This window comes from Rhinolophus sinicus, linkage group LG09 (genome assembly GCF_036562045.2).
Source record: "Rhinolophus sinicus isolate RSC01 linkage group LG09, ASM3656204v1, whole genome shotgun sequence".
NCBI classification, from domain to species: domain Eukaryota; kingdom Metazoa; phylum Chordata; class Mammalia; order Chiroptera; family Rhinolophidae; genus Rhinolophus; species Rhinolophus sinicus.
Window position 1 is genome coordinate 109,832,588 of NC_133758.1, and position 15,101 is coordinate 109,847,688.

The 15,101-nt window shown below is 42.1% G+C and overlaps 1 protein-coding gene across 6 annotated transcripts in view; it reads right to left on the reverse strand.

The window, feature by feature from the left end:
- The window catches only part of ELMO1 (engulfment and cell motility 1), a 476,666-nt gene that overhangs the window by 351,159 nt on the left and 110,406 nt on the right, over positions 1–15,101 (reverse strand). For all 6 annotated transcript variants that reach the window (XM_074341005.1, XM_019726329.2, XM_019726327.2 and 3 more), the window contains exon 4: positions 14,615–14,687. In XM_074341005.1, coding sequence (XP_074197106.1) covers positions 14,615–14,687 — 73 coding nt within the window. The remainder of the gene's footprint in view (positions 1–14,614; positions 14,688–15,101) is intronic.

A 15,101-nucleotide genomic window follows, 5' to 3' on the forward strand; every position in this document is an offset into this window, starting at 1 on the left:
ATAAATAGGCATTCCAAGTGGTATGGTGACTATTGTTTCATGAATCTACTATGTTACCTTTGAGAGAGACAGAGAGAGAGAGAGAGAGAGAGAGAGAGAGAGAGAGAGAGAGAGAGAGAGACACTTTATATTGTGTCTCCATCTTTAAATGTTGAGTAACTGTCTCAGAGCCATTCAAAAATAAACCTCATTCCCGACATGTAAAAAAACATGAACGGGATTGTGCTTAGGAAATTTGTGATTAAGTTTCTGGCTTTGGAACACATCGTAAGAGTCAAAAAACCACTCTCAGAACTAATCTCCTCTACTGATCATGGGTTTTTGTTGTTTACTGTTGTGGGTTTTGTTTAGAAGGGGGGGTTCTGGAGTTTCTAGGGTCATTTTGGTAAACAAGTTCCTGCCTTTGCAGGAAACCCATATGCCACTCATTCCGTATCTGAGCATTACACAGTTAAATGTTTCAGGAGTTGAGTCAATCTATTCATTGGTTTAATAGCTGAACTGGAGAACATGGAATTATCATGACCTCTGGCATTTATCTATGCCTGCAATTCTAGAAGCATTCGTATCTTACCCAACACAAGCGAGGCAGCCTAAGCAAAAAAAGTCAGCTGCCTGTGTAATTATTGTGCTGTAGCCTCTATCCAGCAGTCCGTGGTAAGAATTAAATAACATGTCATAAAACCCACTGACATCTGAGTAATACTGGTGGCAGTCAGTACCGTCCTCTGTCCTCCTCCCTCTCATTTAGGTCTCAACTCAGACTGTCTTTTCTTTTTTTTTCTTCATCCAGAAATAAGTATATATTCTTCCAAGTTAGGAAGAGCACCAAATAATTTAAAATGATAGCTCCCATCCAATTCCCAAGTTCTAATTAGAAAAATTCTAAAACCACCCAAAAAAATGTTTTTAGAGAAGACTTCAGAAAGTCTACTGCCAATTTCGTTTGAGTCACTAAGAGCAAAGGCACCAGGATAGAGGTGGGGTGGCATTCCCATAAAAGGAAATGGCTGACTGAAGCCCAATGCCAGGGCTGGATAGCTCCTGAGGAAAGTCAGGACAATCTTTGGTGTGTGTGGGTGTGGGTGTGTGTGTGTGTGTCTCAATTGTCACCAGCTGGGCTTGATGGATTGAGAAAGAGCCGAGGAAATCCAAGAGTCATACCCATCATTCTCTCCCAAACAATATCCCAGAAAACAAAACCCTGGTATGTCATGTGACTATCATCTCGCTCTCAGCTCCGTGCCTGCCCTTGTCTTCAACTGCTGAATTGGGAAAAATCCAGTATGTTCTTAAAGTAAATATTAATAATCCTTTGGTTCCTGAATTGGAGAAACTAAAACTGTAAGATCTGAGGGATGATAATAAAACACTCTTGGTTCACATGTGACAAGACTGAAAGTTTGTGTCCCCTCCCCCCAAAAAAAAATTCATTTGTTAAATCCTTATCTCCAGTGTGTTGGTATTAGGAGGTGGGGCCTTTGGGAGGTGACTGGGTCATGAGGGTGGAGCCCTCCTGAATGGGATTAGTGCCCTTAGAAAAGCTCCCTTTGCCCTTCCTCCATAAAAGGGCAGGACGACAACATGGCCTCTTATGAACCAGGAAGCAGACCCTCACCAGACACTGAATCTGCCGGCACTTTCATCTTAGACTTGTAGCCTCCAAAACTGTGAGAAATAAATTTCTGTATTTCTGTTTTTTATAAGCCACTCAGTCTACGGTGTTTTGTTATAGCAGCTCAAAAAGACTAAGACACAAGCAAACACAAGATGACAAATTTCAAAGCATTTTTCCTGTTGGTTAAAATTCTTGCTCCAACCTCTGTTCTTAGTGGCTTGTTTTCACCACATGTACATATAATTCCGCCTGCAAACACTTGTTCCTTGGTTATTGGAAAATGTGTCATCATAGTGGAGTGTGACTATTGTAAGCTTTTCCTTCATTTAGTTAAAGATTGTGTGGGGGTGGGGAGAGCAAGCCAGTGAGGTTTCTAAGTCCTCGCCCACGTTTTCCTTCATGGAGACTCTAAAGTCTGTATTTAAGCCTAGGGTTCTCTCCACTCGTTTGAGACCACTGCTTCCACACAGCGACTGTCTGAAATAAAGCACTGAAGATGGGTGAGCCACATGAATATTCACGGATCCCATGGGGTGAAATAAAGTAAAACTCACTTTGTCAGAATTGAACAATCACACAATTTGGGGTAAATTCTCTCTCACAACTACAGTTTTGTTCTTAGAGGTTGTTATTTGCCACAATGAAAATAAAAGTAGTAATATTGACTTGGAAATTGTATTACTGTTTGCTCATATGCGTAACGACGATTTATCTGTATAACATATGGTACCAGAGGGTCCGTTATTTTTCCCTCCCCATCACTATTGCTGTGACCTGGAGATAAATCCCTACAGCTGACCAAGTTCTCATATAGAGATCATTTGTTACAAACAGGCGGTACTCAGATCCGTGGGACTGGGTTTAAGTATCATTTTATGAAATCTCACAAATCTTTGAAAATTTTCACTCAACACCCAGCACAGTGTAGACATTAGGTATGTGTGCATATCTGTATGTATGTACGAACTTATCATGAAAAAGATAACTAATCAGTTGTGGGGGACTGACAGCCAACCAGACTTTTCTAACACTGATTTAAGACTCTGTCTAAGAGGGGCATTGAGATCCATTTATTCATCCTATAATCCCTCCACTGTGAATAATCTGAAAGTGTATGGACATATTCTGGTAACTGAATTCACCAACATCCCACATAATTTATTAAGCAACTAATTGTACTTTTTATCTTGCAAAGAAAACTGCATCACATCAAATCAACAAACAATCCTCGAACACCTACCTAGTATAGTCAAGGAACCATGTGAGACACTGCAGGGGATCCAGAGGTAGAACACAGTCTTTGACTGTAAGGCATTTGGAATCCAGAGGAGGGGGAAATACAACAGTTTAAGGCAACAACAAAGAGACACCAGGCCTGATTAGCTGAAAAAAATGAATCTAAGAGACAGTAAACTCAAGAGACAGTAATTTCTATAGCAGCAGAGAGGCAGGGGAAAGATTTAGAAGAGGACTAAATTAATAAACTAATCTCCGAAATTGGGGTTAAGATTATTTCAGACAAGCGACCAAGGTCTCTCCCATCTTAAACAATTTTGGATTGGTAGGGAGAGGAAGAGCAGCTGTCCTGAGATGGCAGTTATTTTGATGACATTGCTTCTAGTGCATGTTTGCAGCTAAGACTCATCTCCATAGAAGCAAGGAGTAAGTCATTTCATGTCTTTATCCTCAACACCTAACCTAGTACCTGACACATAATGTGGGGGAGGGAGGCAAGACTGAATTTCAGGCTAGGAAAGTTACACTGGGGGGACACAGCAAGGTTAATTTGGAGACTACTAAGGAAGTGTATCTAAGTTTAAATGAACAAGAGAAAGACAGTAAAATGGAAAATGTTGACTAGGGCAAGACTGTGACACACCTTGGTGGCCACGTTAAGTAAGAAAGTTGGACCTCATTTCTCTCCCAGCAACAGTACAAACCAATTAGAATGATGCCTACAGCTCAGGGAGCGTGCAGGCCTATGAGTCAATGAGAATTCACAATATGGGCTTTCATCATACGCAGGAGGACTCAAGGGAAAGATCCAGAGGCTACTGGCACTTTTAGTGGGCAGCGTTTAAACACAGCACCAAGATCACCCACATTTGTGAAAAAAATGCTTGATCCCCAGCCTTGATCTAGAGTCTGACTCTCCAGATTTGCGGCCCTGATCTGCATTTAAGTGAGAGCCGCTGCTTTGGAAGGTGGAAATATCCTGGGTGGAAATGACACAGCTTTACTAGCTAAAAATTAGAGCACTACACAACTCTGTAAATATACCAAAAACCATTGTACGCGATACTTTAACTAGGTAGAATTTACGATGTATAAATTATACCTCAATAAAGATGTTTTTAAAAATAAAGCAGAAAGGGATCAAATAGATGGTGATGGAAGGAGAACTGACTCTGGGTGTAGAACACACAGTGTGATATATAGATGATGTGCTACAGAATTGTACACCTGAAACCTATGTAACTTTACTAACCATTGTCACCCCAATAAACTTTAAATAAATAAATAAATAAATAAAGCAGATTAATTCATATCTTACTTAAAATATTTTTTAATGTGTACTGAATCACGTGGGTCCAAAAGCACAAGGTCAAACTGTAAACGTAATTGACTGAAAAATCATATTCCTGATCATCTTTTCAAACATGACCCCCGTCAATCAACAATCAGCATCAACTTCGCCCACCGCTAGACTGAAAACACTAAGAGGAGAGGAACTGCGTCTTAAATATCTTTCTCACCCCAGCACATATTTAATTGTCAAATCTGAGCAAATCAATTTTTCCTCCTTGCACTACTATGCACTAATCGATAGGAAATATTACACGTTTTTCTACTTATTTCCCATGAATACGAACGTAAGTTAGAACACTTTTATATTCTAAATTAGGAGTGTTCAAAGAGAAGTTGAAATTGGATGTAAGTTAGTCAGGTAACTATACATTATCATTTAATCAGGCTGTGCAAATCAACACATTTATCAAGAAGACGTTATTGCGTAAATAAATTGAATGAATAATTTTATTCAACTGCAATGTAGTATTATCATTACTCTTAGCCAAGATATCAAGGGAGATAGCAAGCTTTTGAAGGCAGATATTCCAAGAAGATTCTTATCTGGTCCCATTTTCCACCCAGCATTTGATGTCAATCTCTACGCATTTTTTCAAAATACCCTTGCATTCTGTTCTTCTCCACAGTGAACTGTTTTCTGATAGATTCTAGCATAGTTTCTAGCACTCTTCCAGGATGGTGCATTCAGGCTGTCTATAGTCCAGGGGAATCTATAGTCCAAACATTTGTGGTCAGGTTCAGCTTAAAACCCTCTGAAGGCTTCCCAATGTTCTTTGGATAAAGTTCAAAATCCTTAATAAGGCCTGAAGAATTGGGGCTTATGCAAAACTCTGCAGCCACACTTCCTGCCCATTTTAAGGACTTCTACCCCTTCCCCAACCTTTCTTTTAGATCCCTGCTTAAATGTCACTTGCTGCAGGTTAAAGAGGTCTGGGAGCTCGCATTTGTCCTTTGTGGCACTTACAATTATAACTGGTTAATTGGTGGTAAACATTTATTTGTCTTTCTCCCCTTCTGGACATTGAAAGTCACAGAGGTTGGAACCACCTCCAGCTCATCACTGCGCCTGGCACATCCGGAAAGTCACACACATTTCTTTATCGAATACATGCATTCATGGCTTTTTTCCTTCTGGCGTGGCGGTTTCTTTTTGACAGCCATGGATTATGAGCTGGCAGATCCAGGACAATCAGCCTGTCAAGGAGAGCCCAGTGCTTTCCCAAGGCTGGTGACAGGCATACAAGCAGCCAATAGAGCTCGGAGCATCCATGAGAGAAGTCAGTTTCAGTCACGAGTCAAAAAAGAATTAAGCAGCAAGGCACATGGGAACCCAGGGTCTTTAACAAAGGAGACGGCAGGTGGCGGAGTGAAAGGAAGGCAAGGGAGGAAGAGCTCAAAGGGCAGCATGAGAGAAAAACTTGGGAGTCAGGAACCCCAGAAGAGCTAAAGAGACAGGGCAAGGAAACATTTTTCTTTGCCCATTCCTGCCTGCTGAGAGCCAGTCCTGGAGGCAACGGCCCACGTGTGCAGGTGGCAGCCCATGCTGGTCAACCTGGCTGGGGTGTAGCCTGCAGAGGCAGCAGCAGTGGCTTGTGCTGAACAAATCCAGACGCTTTCACCAATGGCAGCAGAAAAGGGATCCTTTCCTAGGATATGTGCTTGGTTAGGAAATTTACCAGGTTCCTGGGTTCACATTAAAATGCCTGTCCTAGTGAAAGCTCTTTGATCAAGAGTAACTAAGACACGCATAAAGGAGTTTAAGGGGCAGGACCGAAAAGTCACAGCAGGTTTCCTCACAGGGATGCAACGGCAGGACACAGAAAGCAGGGAGGGAGATCTGGACTGGAAGCTTCTCCCTCTCACCCTACTTTCTGGGTCTTCATCCCTACTTCTCTCAAGTCTCAATCCTTTCTGCAGATGGGTTTTACTCCGCATACTATGGCTCGGTCTACTACCCTTTGTATTCAGCTCACAGGAAGATTTATCTGCTGTGGTGTCATATCAACTTTGACTACATATGACTTTCCAGTTCTAGCAAGCACCATCACTCAACTCAACTCTCAATTTCACATTCCCAGGAGAGGATGTATGGGGGCCCAGGTAGGGTAAGGTGCCAACTTTTGGTCCCAATTAGCTGTAGGAGCAATAGGGAAGGGACACACGACATGAAGCCATTGAGCTGCCCCTCCTAAGAGGCAGAGGCAGGGCAGCTCTCCAGGAAGACACGTGCCTCAGTTTGCTTTCTACTTTGTTTGGTGGTGGTGGTGGTGGTGGTGGTGTGCGTGAGTCACTTTTTCAGGGAAGAACACACTCCCAACGTGAGGCTTCCTTCAACCTCAACCACTCAGCATACGGCTCTTGTATTTATTCTCCCTATTTATAACCCCTTTGCAATGATTTTCAGTGACTTTCAAACATTTTTGACCCCCAAGCCAGGGTGACAACTAAGACTATACATGCATTTTATATATAAATGTACATGAAACAAATATTTCGGAAAATGACGCACATAATATACTCTATCTTTTTCTACTCCACTATACTCCAATTTCATGCTCTTTCAACCTACTAAATTGATTTTATCGCTATTAACAAGTGATTGCCTACTGCTTGAAAAACACTACGATTACCTCTATTATCCTTTAAATATAGCACTTAAAAGTAATTTTATATTTTTCACATTATACTCAAGGTAGAAGAAAATTCCCCCGTCTTTTCCAGCAATACCCCAAAGCCCACAATAGTTTTGCCACTCTTAAAAGATGAACCCCGTTGACCTGAAATGTCTGTGCTTTAGGAAATCAACACAAAACAGAAGCTGATGCAACTAACACAAATGCCCCAATCTCCTTCATGAGACAGCCTATGACCGTCCCACTAAAAAGCCATGTTTGAAATGAAAATGTGTAGGTACCAATTTGAAACGTGTAGGTACTGTCTTCATTAGTGTTCTTGAGCCACCCCCATGACACCCTGTTCCCACTTTGTTTAGCGACCAAGAGACATGCATTCTTGAATCACTTGACCCAGCTTAGAAGCGCCATCCCCTGTCTCTGTACAAAGCTGACCTTCCCACACAGGGCTGGAACCAGTTCCTCGGGACTTATTAGCCTTGCTCCGAATGGAAAAAAGGCCCTGCTGGTGATGTGTGTTCCTTTGGGGAAATTCTAAGGGAAATTACATGGTGTGGCAACGCTGATCAACTGGGGTTGTTGGGCCGAGGGTGCTCATAGAATGGAATACTTTTTGGAGGACTAAGAGGGGGTCAAATGAGGACTGCCCACAGAGGAAACGAGGGAGGTAAAAGAAGAGGATGGACAGATCAATTTCCATCTCCAGCACCAAGAACTGGTGTGCCCCCTATTTGTGGTACAGCATGAAGAGAACCCGGGAATTCCTGTGTGTCCCCAGCACAGCCCCAGAGCACAGCCCATGGCTCTGGAGTCGGACTTCCTACACCCAATCCCAGCTCTGTTACTTACACCCCTGAGCTCAGTTGTACCCTCTGTAAAACGGAGCATATAGCAGTGAAACCTGGTCCACAGGCTTGCTGGGAAGATTCAGATACAACAAACAGCTCATATGAGGCACGGAGCTGAGCACTTGTCACATAGCAAGCACCCAACAGGTGTTACCACCCACCAGATAACCCCAACTGGCCTGCCAAGGTACCTAAAATTCACAGGAAGAACTGTCTTTGAATGAATCCATTTCCCATTCGTCTCTCAGAATTCAATTGAGACATTATTTAAATTCCGTTAGCCTTCTCCAGGACACTTTTGGACCCCTCTTTTCTGCCCTACTGTAGTTATCCCTTATCCGTGAGGGATACTTTCCAAGACCCCCAGTGGATGTCTGAAACCACAGACAGTACCTAAATACAGGTACCGAGTCCTAAATACAGAGGGTGCCAAAACAATGTATACACATTTTAAGAAAGGAAAACTGTATTAAAATTGTAATACTCAATATATACCAATAACAAGGATGAATACAAGTCACATTTGACGTCTGCAATTCCCAGAGGTGTTCATAGTGGTTCTCATCAGCATCCAGACACTTCCAATTACGGCGAACTACTGCTTGAGCAACGCTGACCAAAGTGTCCACTTGCATACATATTTTTGGCACCCCCGGTATATGACGTTTATTCCTATACATACATACCTATGATAGAGTTTAATTTATAAACTAGGTACAGTAAGAGATTAACAACAACTAATAATAAAATAGAACAGTTACAACAATCTACTGTTATGAAAGTTATGTGACTGTGGTCTCTCTCTCTCAAACTATCAATAACTTTCACATTTTCACTGAGAGGAACCCTTTAGGGCTTCTCTTTGGTGTATCCGAACTGCCAGCATCACTCTTCTTGCACTTTGGGACGATCATTCAGTGAAATAAGGGTTATGTGAACACAGCACTGAGAGGCAGCAGCAGTTGCAGAAGTAACCAGCGGGCTGGGAGCAGACATGTGGATACGCTGGACAAAGGGATGCCACGTCCTGGGTGGGATGGAGGGGGACTGTGTGAGAACTCATCACACTTCTCAGAACAGCACGCAACTGAAAAGTTATGGATTGTTTATTTCTGGAATTTTCCATTTAATAGTTTCAGACCAGGGTTGACCAAGGTAACTGAAGCTGAGGATAAGGAGAGACTCCTGTAATTACTCAGTGCCCTCCTCTCCTTCCTCAAAATCTGTGCCCATTTCAAGACTTTCTCCCCAGCTAGATCTTGAGATACATGAATGCAGAGAACGGGGCACATTTATGTCACTAAGCTCTTTGCGGAGCCCAGAGCGCAAGGCATCACCACTGCACTGAATTCCATGTGATAATTAAGTCGTCTCCTGACCCAGTGGGAAATGCCAGTCCTAGGGGCACCCGACCTCTGTCTGCCCAGAGAGTCTGGGGAGCTCATGGCCTGTCTGGGAACCCAGAGCACCTAGGCCGTAGGAACGGTATAAGAAGGGGTACTCCTCAAACAACCCCACTTCCTTCCCAAAGGTTCCTGGGGCAGCTTTGCGCAGAGGATCTGAGGAGGCATGTTTTTCTGTGTTATTCCAAAATAAGAATTTAACAAACTAAGACACTGCCAAGGTACATCACTAACCTTCAGACATTCTGAAGTAGGTCTTTGCAGGGGGAAACTGAACACCATTCTGAAATCGTGATCAAACTTCAATTGTCCACACGAGGTCCTAAGGGCACCCTCGACCATGTCCCAAGCTCTGGGGAACTACCTCTCTGCATACGTGTAATGAACAATGACAAGGCAGTGTTCCCGTTTGCCCACAAAGACTGGTATAAGTGCACTAATGCTACCTCAGCCAATGATATAATCCATACCAAAAGCAAATGAAAATGCACTTGCTAATCCCTAGTGAGTGGGAGATTACCTGGTCCAACTTTCTCCAAGTTCTCCTCTTAAGGAATAAGAAAGCCACAGACTGGGGCTGCTGACCAGCGCTCACGGGCTGTAACTTCCCGCATTTATTTTCTAGAGGCAATTACCGTTAGGATCACTGGCCTGGTGTCAGCAAAGAAAGGGCATCATAAATAAATTGGGGCCCAGGCTGTAGGGGTGGGGAAGGAGGTTTCTAGGAGGCGGCGTGGAAAGCTCTGGAGGCAGACCCACCTGGGTGCAAGCCTCAGCGGGCCCACTGCTCATCGGTCTGACCGAAACAAGTGGTTACATAACCTCTCTCGCTCGGTCGCACGTTCCTCACTGTAAAATGAAGATAATAATACCTTCATCTTCAGCCTGGAATGAGGATAATGAACTAAAATGTGTATCACTTTCTTTCTGTCACTCTTCTTCAGAAGACAAATTCCATCGAAATACTTAAAGTTAACACAAGTCACAAAAATAAACAGATGGAACTACATCAAACCAAAAAGCTCCTGCACCACAAAGCAAACCATCTACAGAATAGGAAGGCAACCTCCAGAATGGGAGAAAATGTTTGCAAATCATATATCTGACAAGGGGTTAATAACCAAAACATATAAAGAAATCACACAATTCAATATCAGAAAAACAAACAACCCAATTGAAAAATGGGCAGAGGTGCTGAATAGACATTTTTCCAAAGAAGACATACAGCTAGATGGCCAACAGACACATCAAAAGATGCTCAACATCCCTAATTATTAGGGAAATGCAGATTAAAACTACAATGACAGTTCATCTCACACCTGTCAGAATGGTTATGAGGAGAGAGAGAGAGAGAGAGAGAGAGAGAGAGAGAGAGAGAGAGAGAGAGAGAAGTGTTGGGAGGATGTAGAGAAAAGAGAACCCTCATACACTGTTGATGCAAATGTAAACTGGTGCTGTCATGGTGGAAAAATAGTTCTACCGTAGTGAGTGCAGTCCCACTTCTGGGTACACATCCAAGAGAAATAAAAACAGGATATTGAAGAGATATATGCACATCCATGTTCATTGCAGCATTTATAATTGCCAAGATACGGAAACAACCTAAGCATCTGTCAACAGATGAATGGGTAAAGAAGATGTGGCACCTACGGTATATACAATGGAATACTATTCAGCCATGAGAAATAAGGTAATCCTGCCACTTATGACAACATGGGTGGACCTTGAGGGCATTGTGCCAAGTGAGATAAATCAGACAGAAAAACAAACACTGCATGGCATCCCTTATATGTGGAATCTTAAAAAGAAAACAAAAAAGTCAAACATAGAAACAGAGAGTGGAAGAGTGATTGCCAAGGGCTGAGGGGTTGGAAGAAATAGAAACATTGGTAAAAGTGTACAAACTTTCAGCTATAGAATGAGTACAGCCTGAAGATGTAATGTCTAATGTAAAATATGGTAATTGTCAATCACACTGTATTAGATAATTGAAATTTGCTGAGAAAGTAGAACGTATATGTTCTCACTAGGTAGGTAGATAGATAGGTAGGTAGATAGACAGACAGACAGACAGATGGGATGGGTGTGTTAATTAACTAGATGTACACATATATCAAATTACCATGATGTACATAAAAATATCTTACAATTTTGTCAGTTATACCTCAATAAAGCCAAAAAGACACAATTCATTTTTCAATTTTTATTCTCTCTCTTGCTCTCTCTCTCTGACATAACCCTGAGATATAAAAATTTCTGAGGCAGAATGTGAACTAGTGAATAGTTGAATCTTATCTTTCTGTATGGCATTTATTTGTATTCTACACTTCGCGTAACTCTGTGGAACAACACATTTTTTTTCCCCATTGCACTGAAAATCCAAAGTTAATGGCCCAATAAGCAAATGAAGACTATTTCAGAAAATGGGCTTGAACAACACGACAAAGTAGGGTGATGCCTTCCTTAGAATCTCACAAGCATCCTTCCATCAGTCACAACACGTGTTAGCTGGCAGGGCCTGAGGAACCTTTCTTCTTTGAAATTACAGGTGATGTGCTTATCTGTGACAGAGGAAGGGAGACCACCTTGCACATGAGGAAAAATCAGTAACTAAGAACATGCACAGGTTTTAAAACTTAGTCACCAGTTACCATGGTAATGCAAATATTACCTAACAACTTTCTGGGCTATAAGTAACCAAGATGATGCTAAATACATTACTTTAAAAACGGAAAACAGGCTCTAATTTTAGGAATACTTGCAAGGAAGTGGATGGACTTAACAGTACACTGAAGACAACCCAGGTTTGTCCCTGGGGACCCAGGATTCAAGGTCCATCTCCTGCCTTGTGTGTGGTGAGTTCTGTGTCACATACACACACGCGCAGCTGTGCCAGTAACAGCTGCAGGAGGAAGAGTGATAACATTTTATTTACAGACAAAGGGCTACAATTAGAAAGATGAGTCTTCTCATTTCCTAAACTCTTAATAAAAGAATGACCCCTGCTACGCCTGCTGAAGAGGGACAGACTTAGGTGGCAATCCCTTTTAAAGTCAACATTAAGAACTTCCTCAGGCAAAACAAGATTCTGAGTAGTTTGAATTTTCTGAGTCAGTGCTAATATTAATTAGAACAAAACAGTGCCTATTATATGAATTTTTAAATTACCCCAAGAATTGGCCATACACAAACACACTCCTAAGTCAAATTTAGTGCATAGGTTCTGGTCACGAAGCACAGTGTCCAGTACACACAGATCCCGGCTCTTCAGAAAAGCAGCCCCAGAGCAGAGTTTCTCCAAGTGGTCCCTGGGTATCCTGCACCAGAATCCATGGGGGGGCTCTGAAAATGCAACACCCTAGGCCACATTCCAAGGCCCACTCACTCTGAGTCTCTGGGGTTCGGGGTCTAAAAGATCTACATTTCAGAAATGTCCTCCCTGAGGTGCTTAGGTTTCCTAGTGTGAGAATCCCACCCTTAGTAATCTCCAATAAGCTGAGGTCTCCTGACAGTGGTGACAGAAGGCAGGACAGCCACCAGGGGACACAAGTCAATACAGATTAATCAAAGGCAGAGCTAGTTGTGACACAGTGGCTTTTGGAACACAACCCAGGGTAAAAATCCAGTGCACTACTCATGTGTCGTATATGTGTGTGTATAACACAAATATTTCACAAACTACACGGGTGACGTACTCTGAGTTAGTTATTCTATCTACGACATTCCAATTTTTAATACTATTATAACTAAATTGATTTCACTATTCACTAATTGGTGATGGTTGAAAAACTCTTATAACTTCTATTGTCCTATAATTTTATCACAATAATTTTCACACTTTTCATATTATACCCCAAATAGTAGGAAACCATGCAATCTTTTCCAGTAATATCCCACAAGTCACAATATTTTAGTTTAGCCTTTAAAAGGTGAACTAAGTTGAAATGAGATCACCTTCTCCTTAAGGATATCAACAATACACTTAACTGCTAACATTCAACTAGTATTTATCTGTTTCCTCTTTATCTCACAAAGAATAGCATGCAGATTATATAAATGCAGTAAGAAATCAATGAAAAATATGCAGAAAATGAAGCAAGGGGAAAATCAAGACAGAAAACGAATAGTCTGTGGAATGAATCAAAGGAACAAATAAAATTAATAACACAGGCCAGGAAATCTAGTCCACTTGTTAATACTCAGCATTCTGGCAATCAGGGTGAAGAGGAGAACATAACCAGTTATGAAAATTCCAGTGCCCATCTGGGAACAACAAAGAGATTTCTAGAAGCATTTCCAGGCCTCTGGCTATGCTCCTTCGGGGCTGGACCGAATGGCCCCACCCCTTCCCCCACCACCCCTCCCCCCTACCAAACACACACACACACACACACACATTCCTCAGGGTAAAGCAAGCAGTCTCAGTGGGTACCAGACCCTGTTACTGTGCCCACCTTCCACCACCACTAGATTCATGGGTAAACGTATGGCTCCTCTAGGGACCACTGATTGGCCCTGAGGTCGCCCCTTCTCCCTCCTCCCAGAGCACTCTGTATTACCTCCGTCCCAGTGCCAACCACCTTGCTGTGGTGAAAACTGTTCACAAGGCTGTCCCCTCCCTCCCTGCCAACCCCACCAGGTTATAAGTTCCACGAGGACAATACTGGCTTCCTAAAATTTCCGTGAACACCTCATAAAACTGAGCTGCATGTAAACTCTTCTAGAAATCCCCCAAAGGAAAAATGATACAAGCACAAAGATGGACTTGCTTCTGAATTCTAGCATTTACCACTCCTGAGATATTGACCAAGTCACCTGACTTTTATGAGTCAGTTTCTTATCTGTTAACCAAAGCCAAAATTCTTTACATCACAGGTTAGTCTGCAGGAAGAAAACAACAGAATAATGGACCTGGCCCAGTTCCAGTAGGTACTGAACAAATGTTAGTTTTCCCTTCTCCTATCAGGGCACTCGAAGACATTACTTTTATTTGCTGCCAGAGAGCTACCGTCATGTTCATAAGTCCCTCCTTCTTTCCCAAGCTTCCTTAAGCATAAAAATCAGCCAAGAAGAAAGCAGCGCTCCCAAAACCCAAAGAACAATCAGTGCCTACACAAGGCCAACTTCGAAAAGATCTCTTGTCATAGTTTCAACTACTTTAAGATGGCTTAGAGGTTGTTAAAAAAAACAAACAAAAAAACACCACAAGTCTGAGGATGGAGAGCTAGACTGTCATTACGTGTCACATAAAGGCTTTAACCAAGCAATAAGAGCGATGATTGGTAAATTCTCTGTAGAAGGTAAGTGCAGTTGCTAAAACAGGACGCAGAACCATACTCGGTCTTCACTCTGGAACGGGCTATCACCTTGTTAATAGCAAAGTAGCAGTTGTTTGCTTTGCATTTTTGTGGAGGGTGGTTATAAAATTTAGAGCAGCATGTCCCGCTCTGAACAGAGGAAACATCAGTCACGTTTTAACTTCCTTAAATGTAAGTCCCAGATTAGACAATGGGGTTGACCTACCTTTTCTGTGATATAGAAGTTTGAACTGTCGGCATGCTGCAATGCATAGTACTCATGGTTGGCAAGGGACCACCTTAAAAACATAAGCATAAGCTCATCAGAAAAACAATAAATGGTCATTTTCATTTTTATAGTTTTGATAGAGTCAGATGAATTAAATACGCTACGATTGAAACTATGCCAGCAGTCAACATATCCCACAATGTAATTTCCAAAACAAGATGACACGAGCCCACCTTTCATTTAGATCTTGTTCCAAGCTCACCTTTAAATATTTCACCTGCACAGCTTTTGGGGAGGGGGTGATATTTCAATATAAAGTTACATTTCTCTGTATTTAGAAGGAGTGGAGTGGAGAAGCGAAAACAAAGGAAACGAATGCCATTTGTATTTTTGATAATTGTTACATTTCAATGGTCTCTGCATTCTACAATCCCCAATCAGTATGCTTGCTGCATATTGGAACATTCTAGTCAAGTATCCCAGG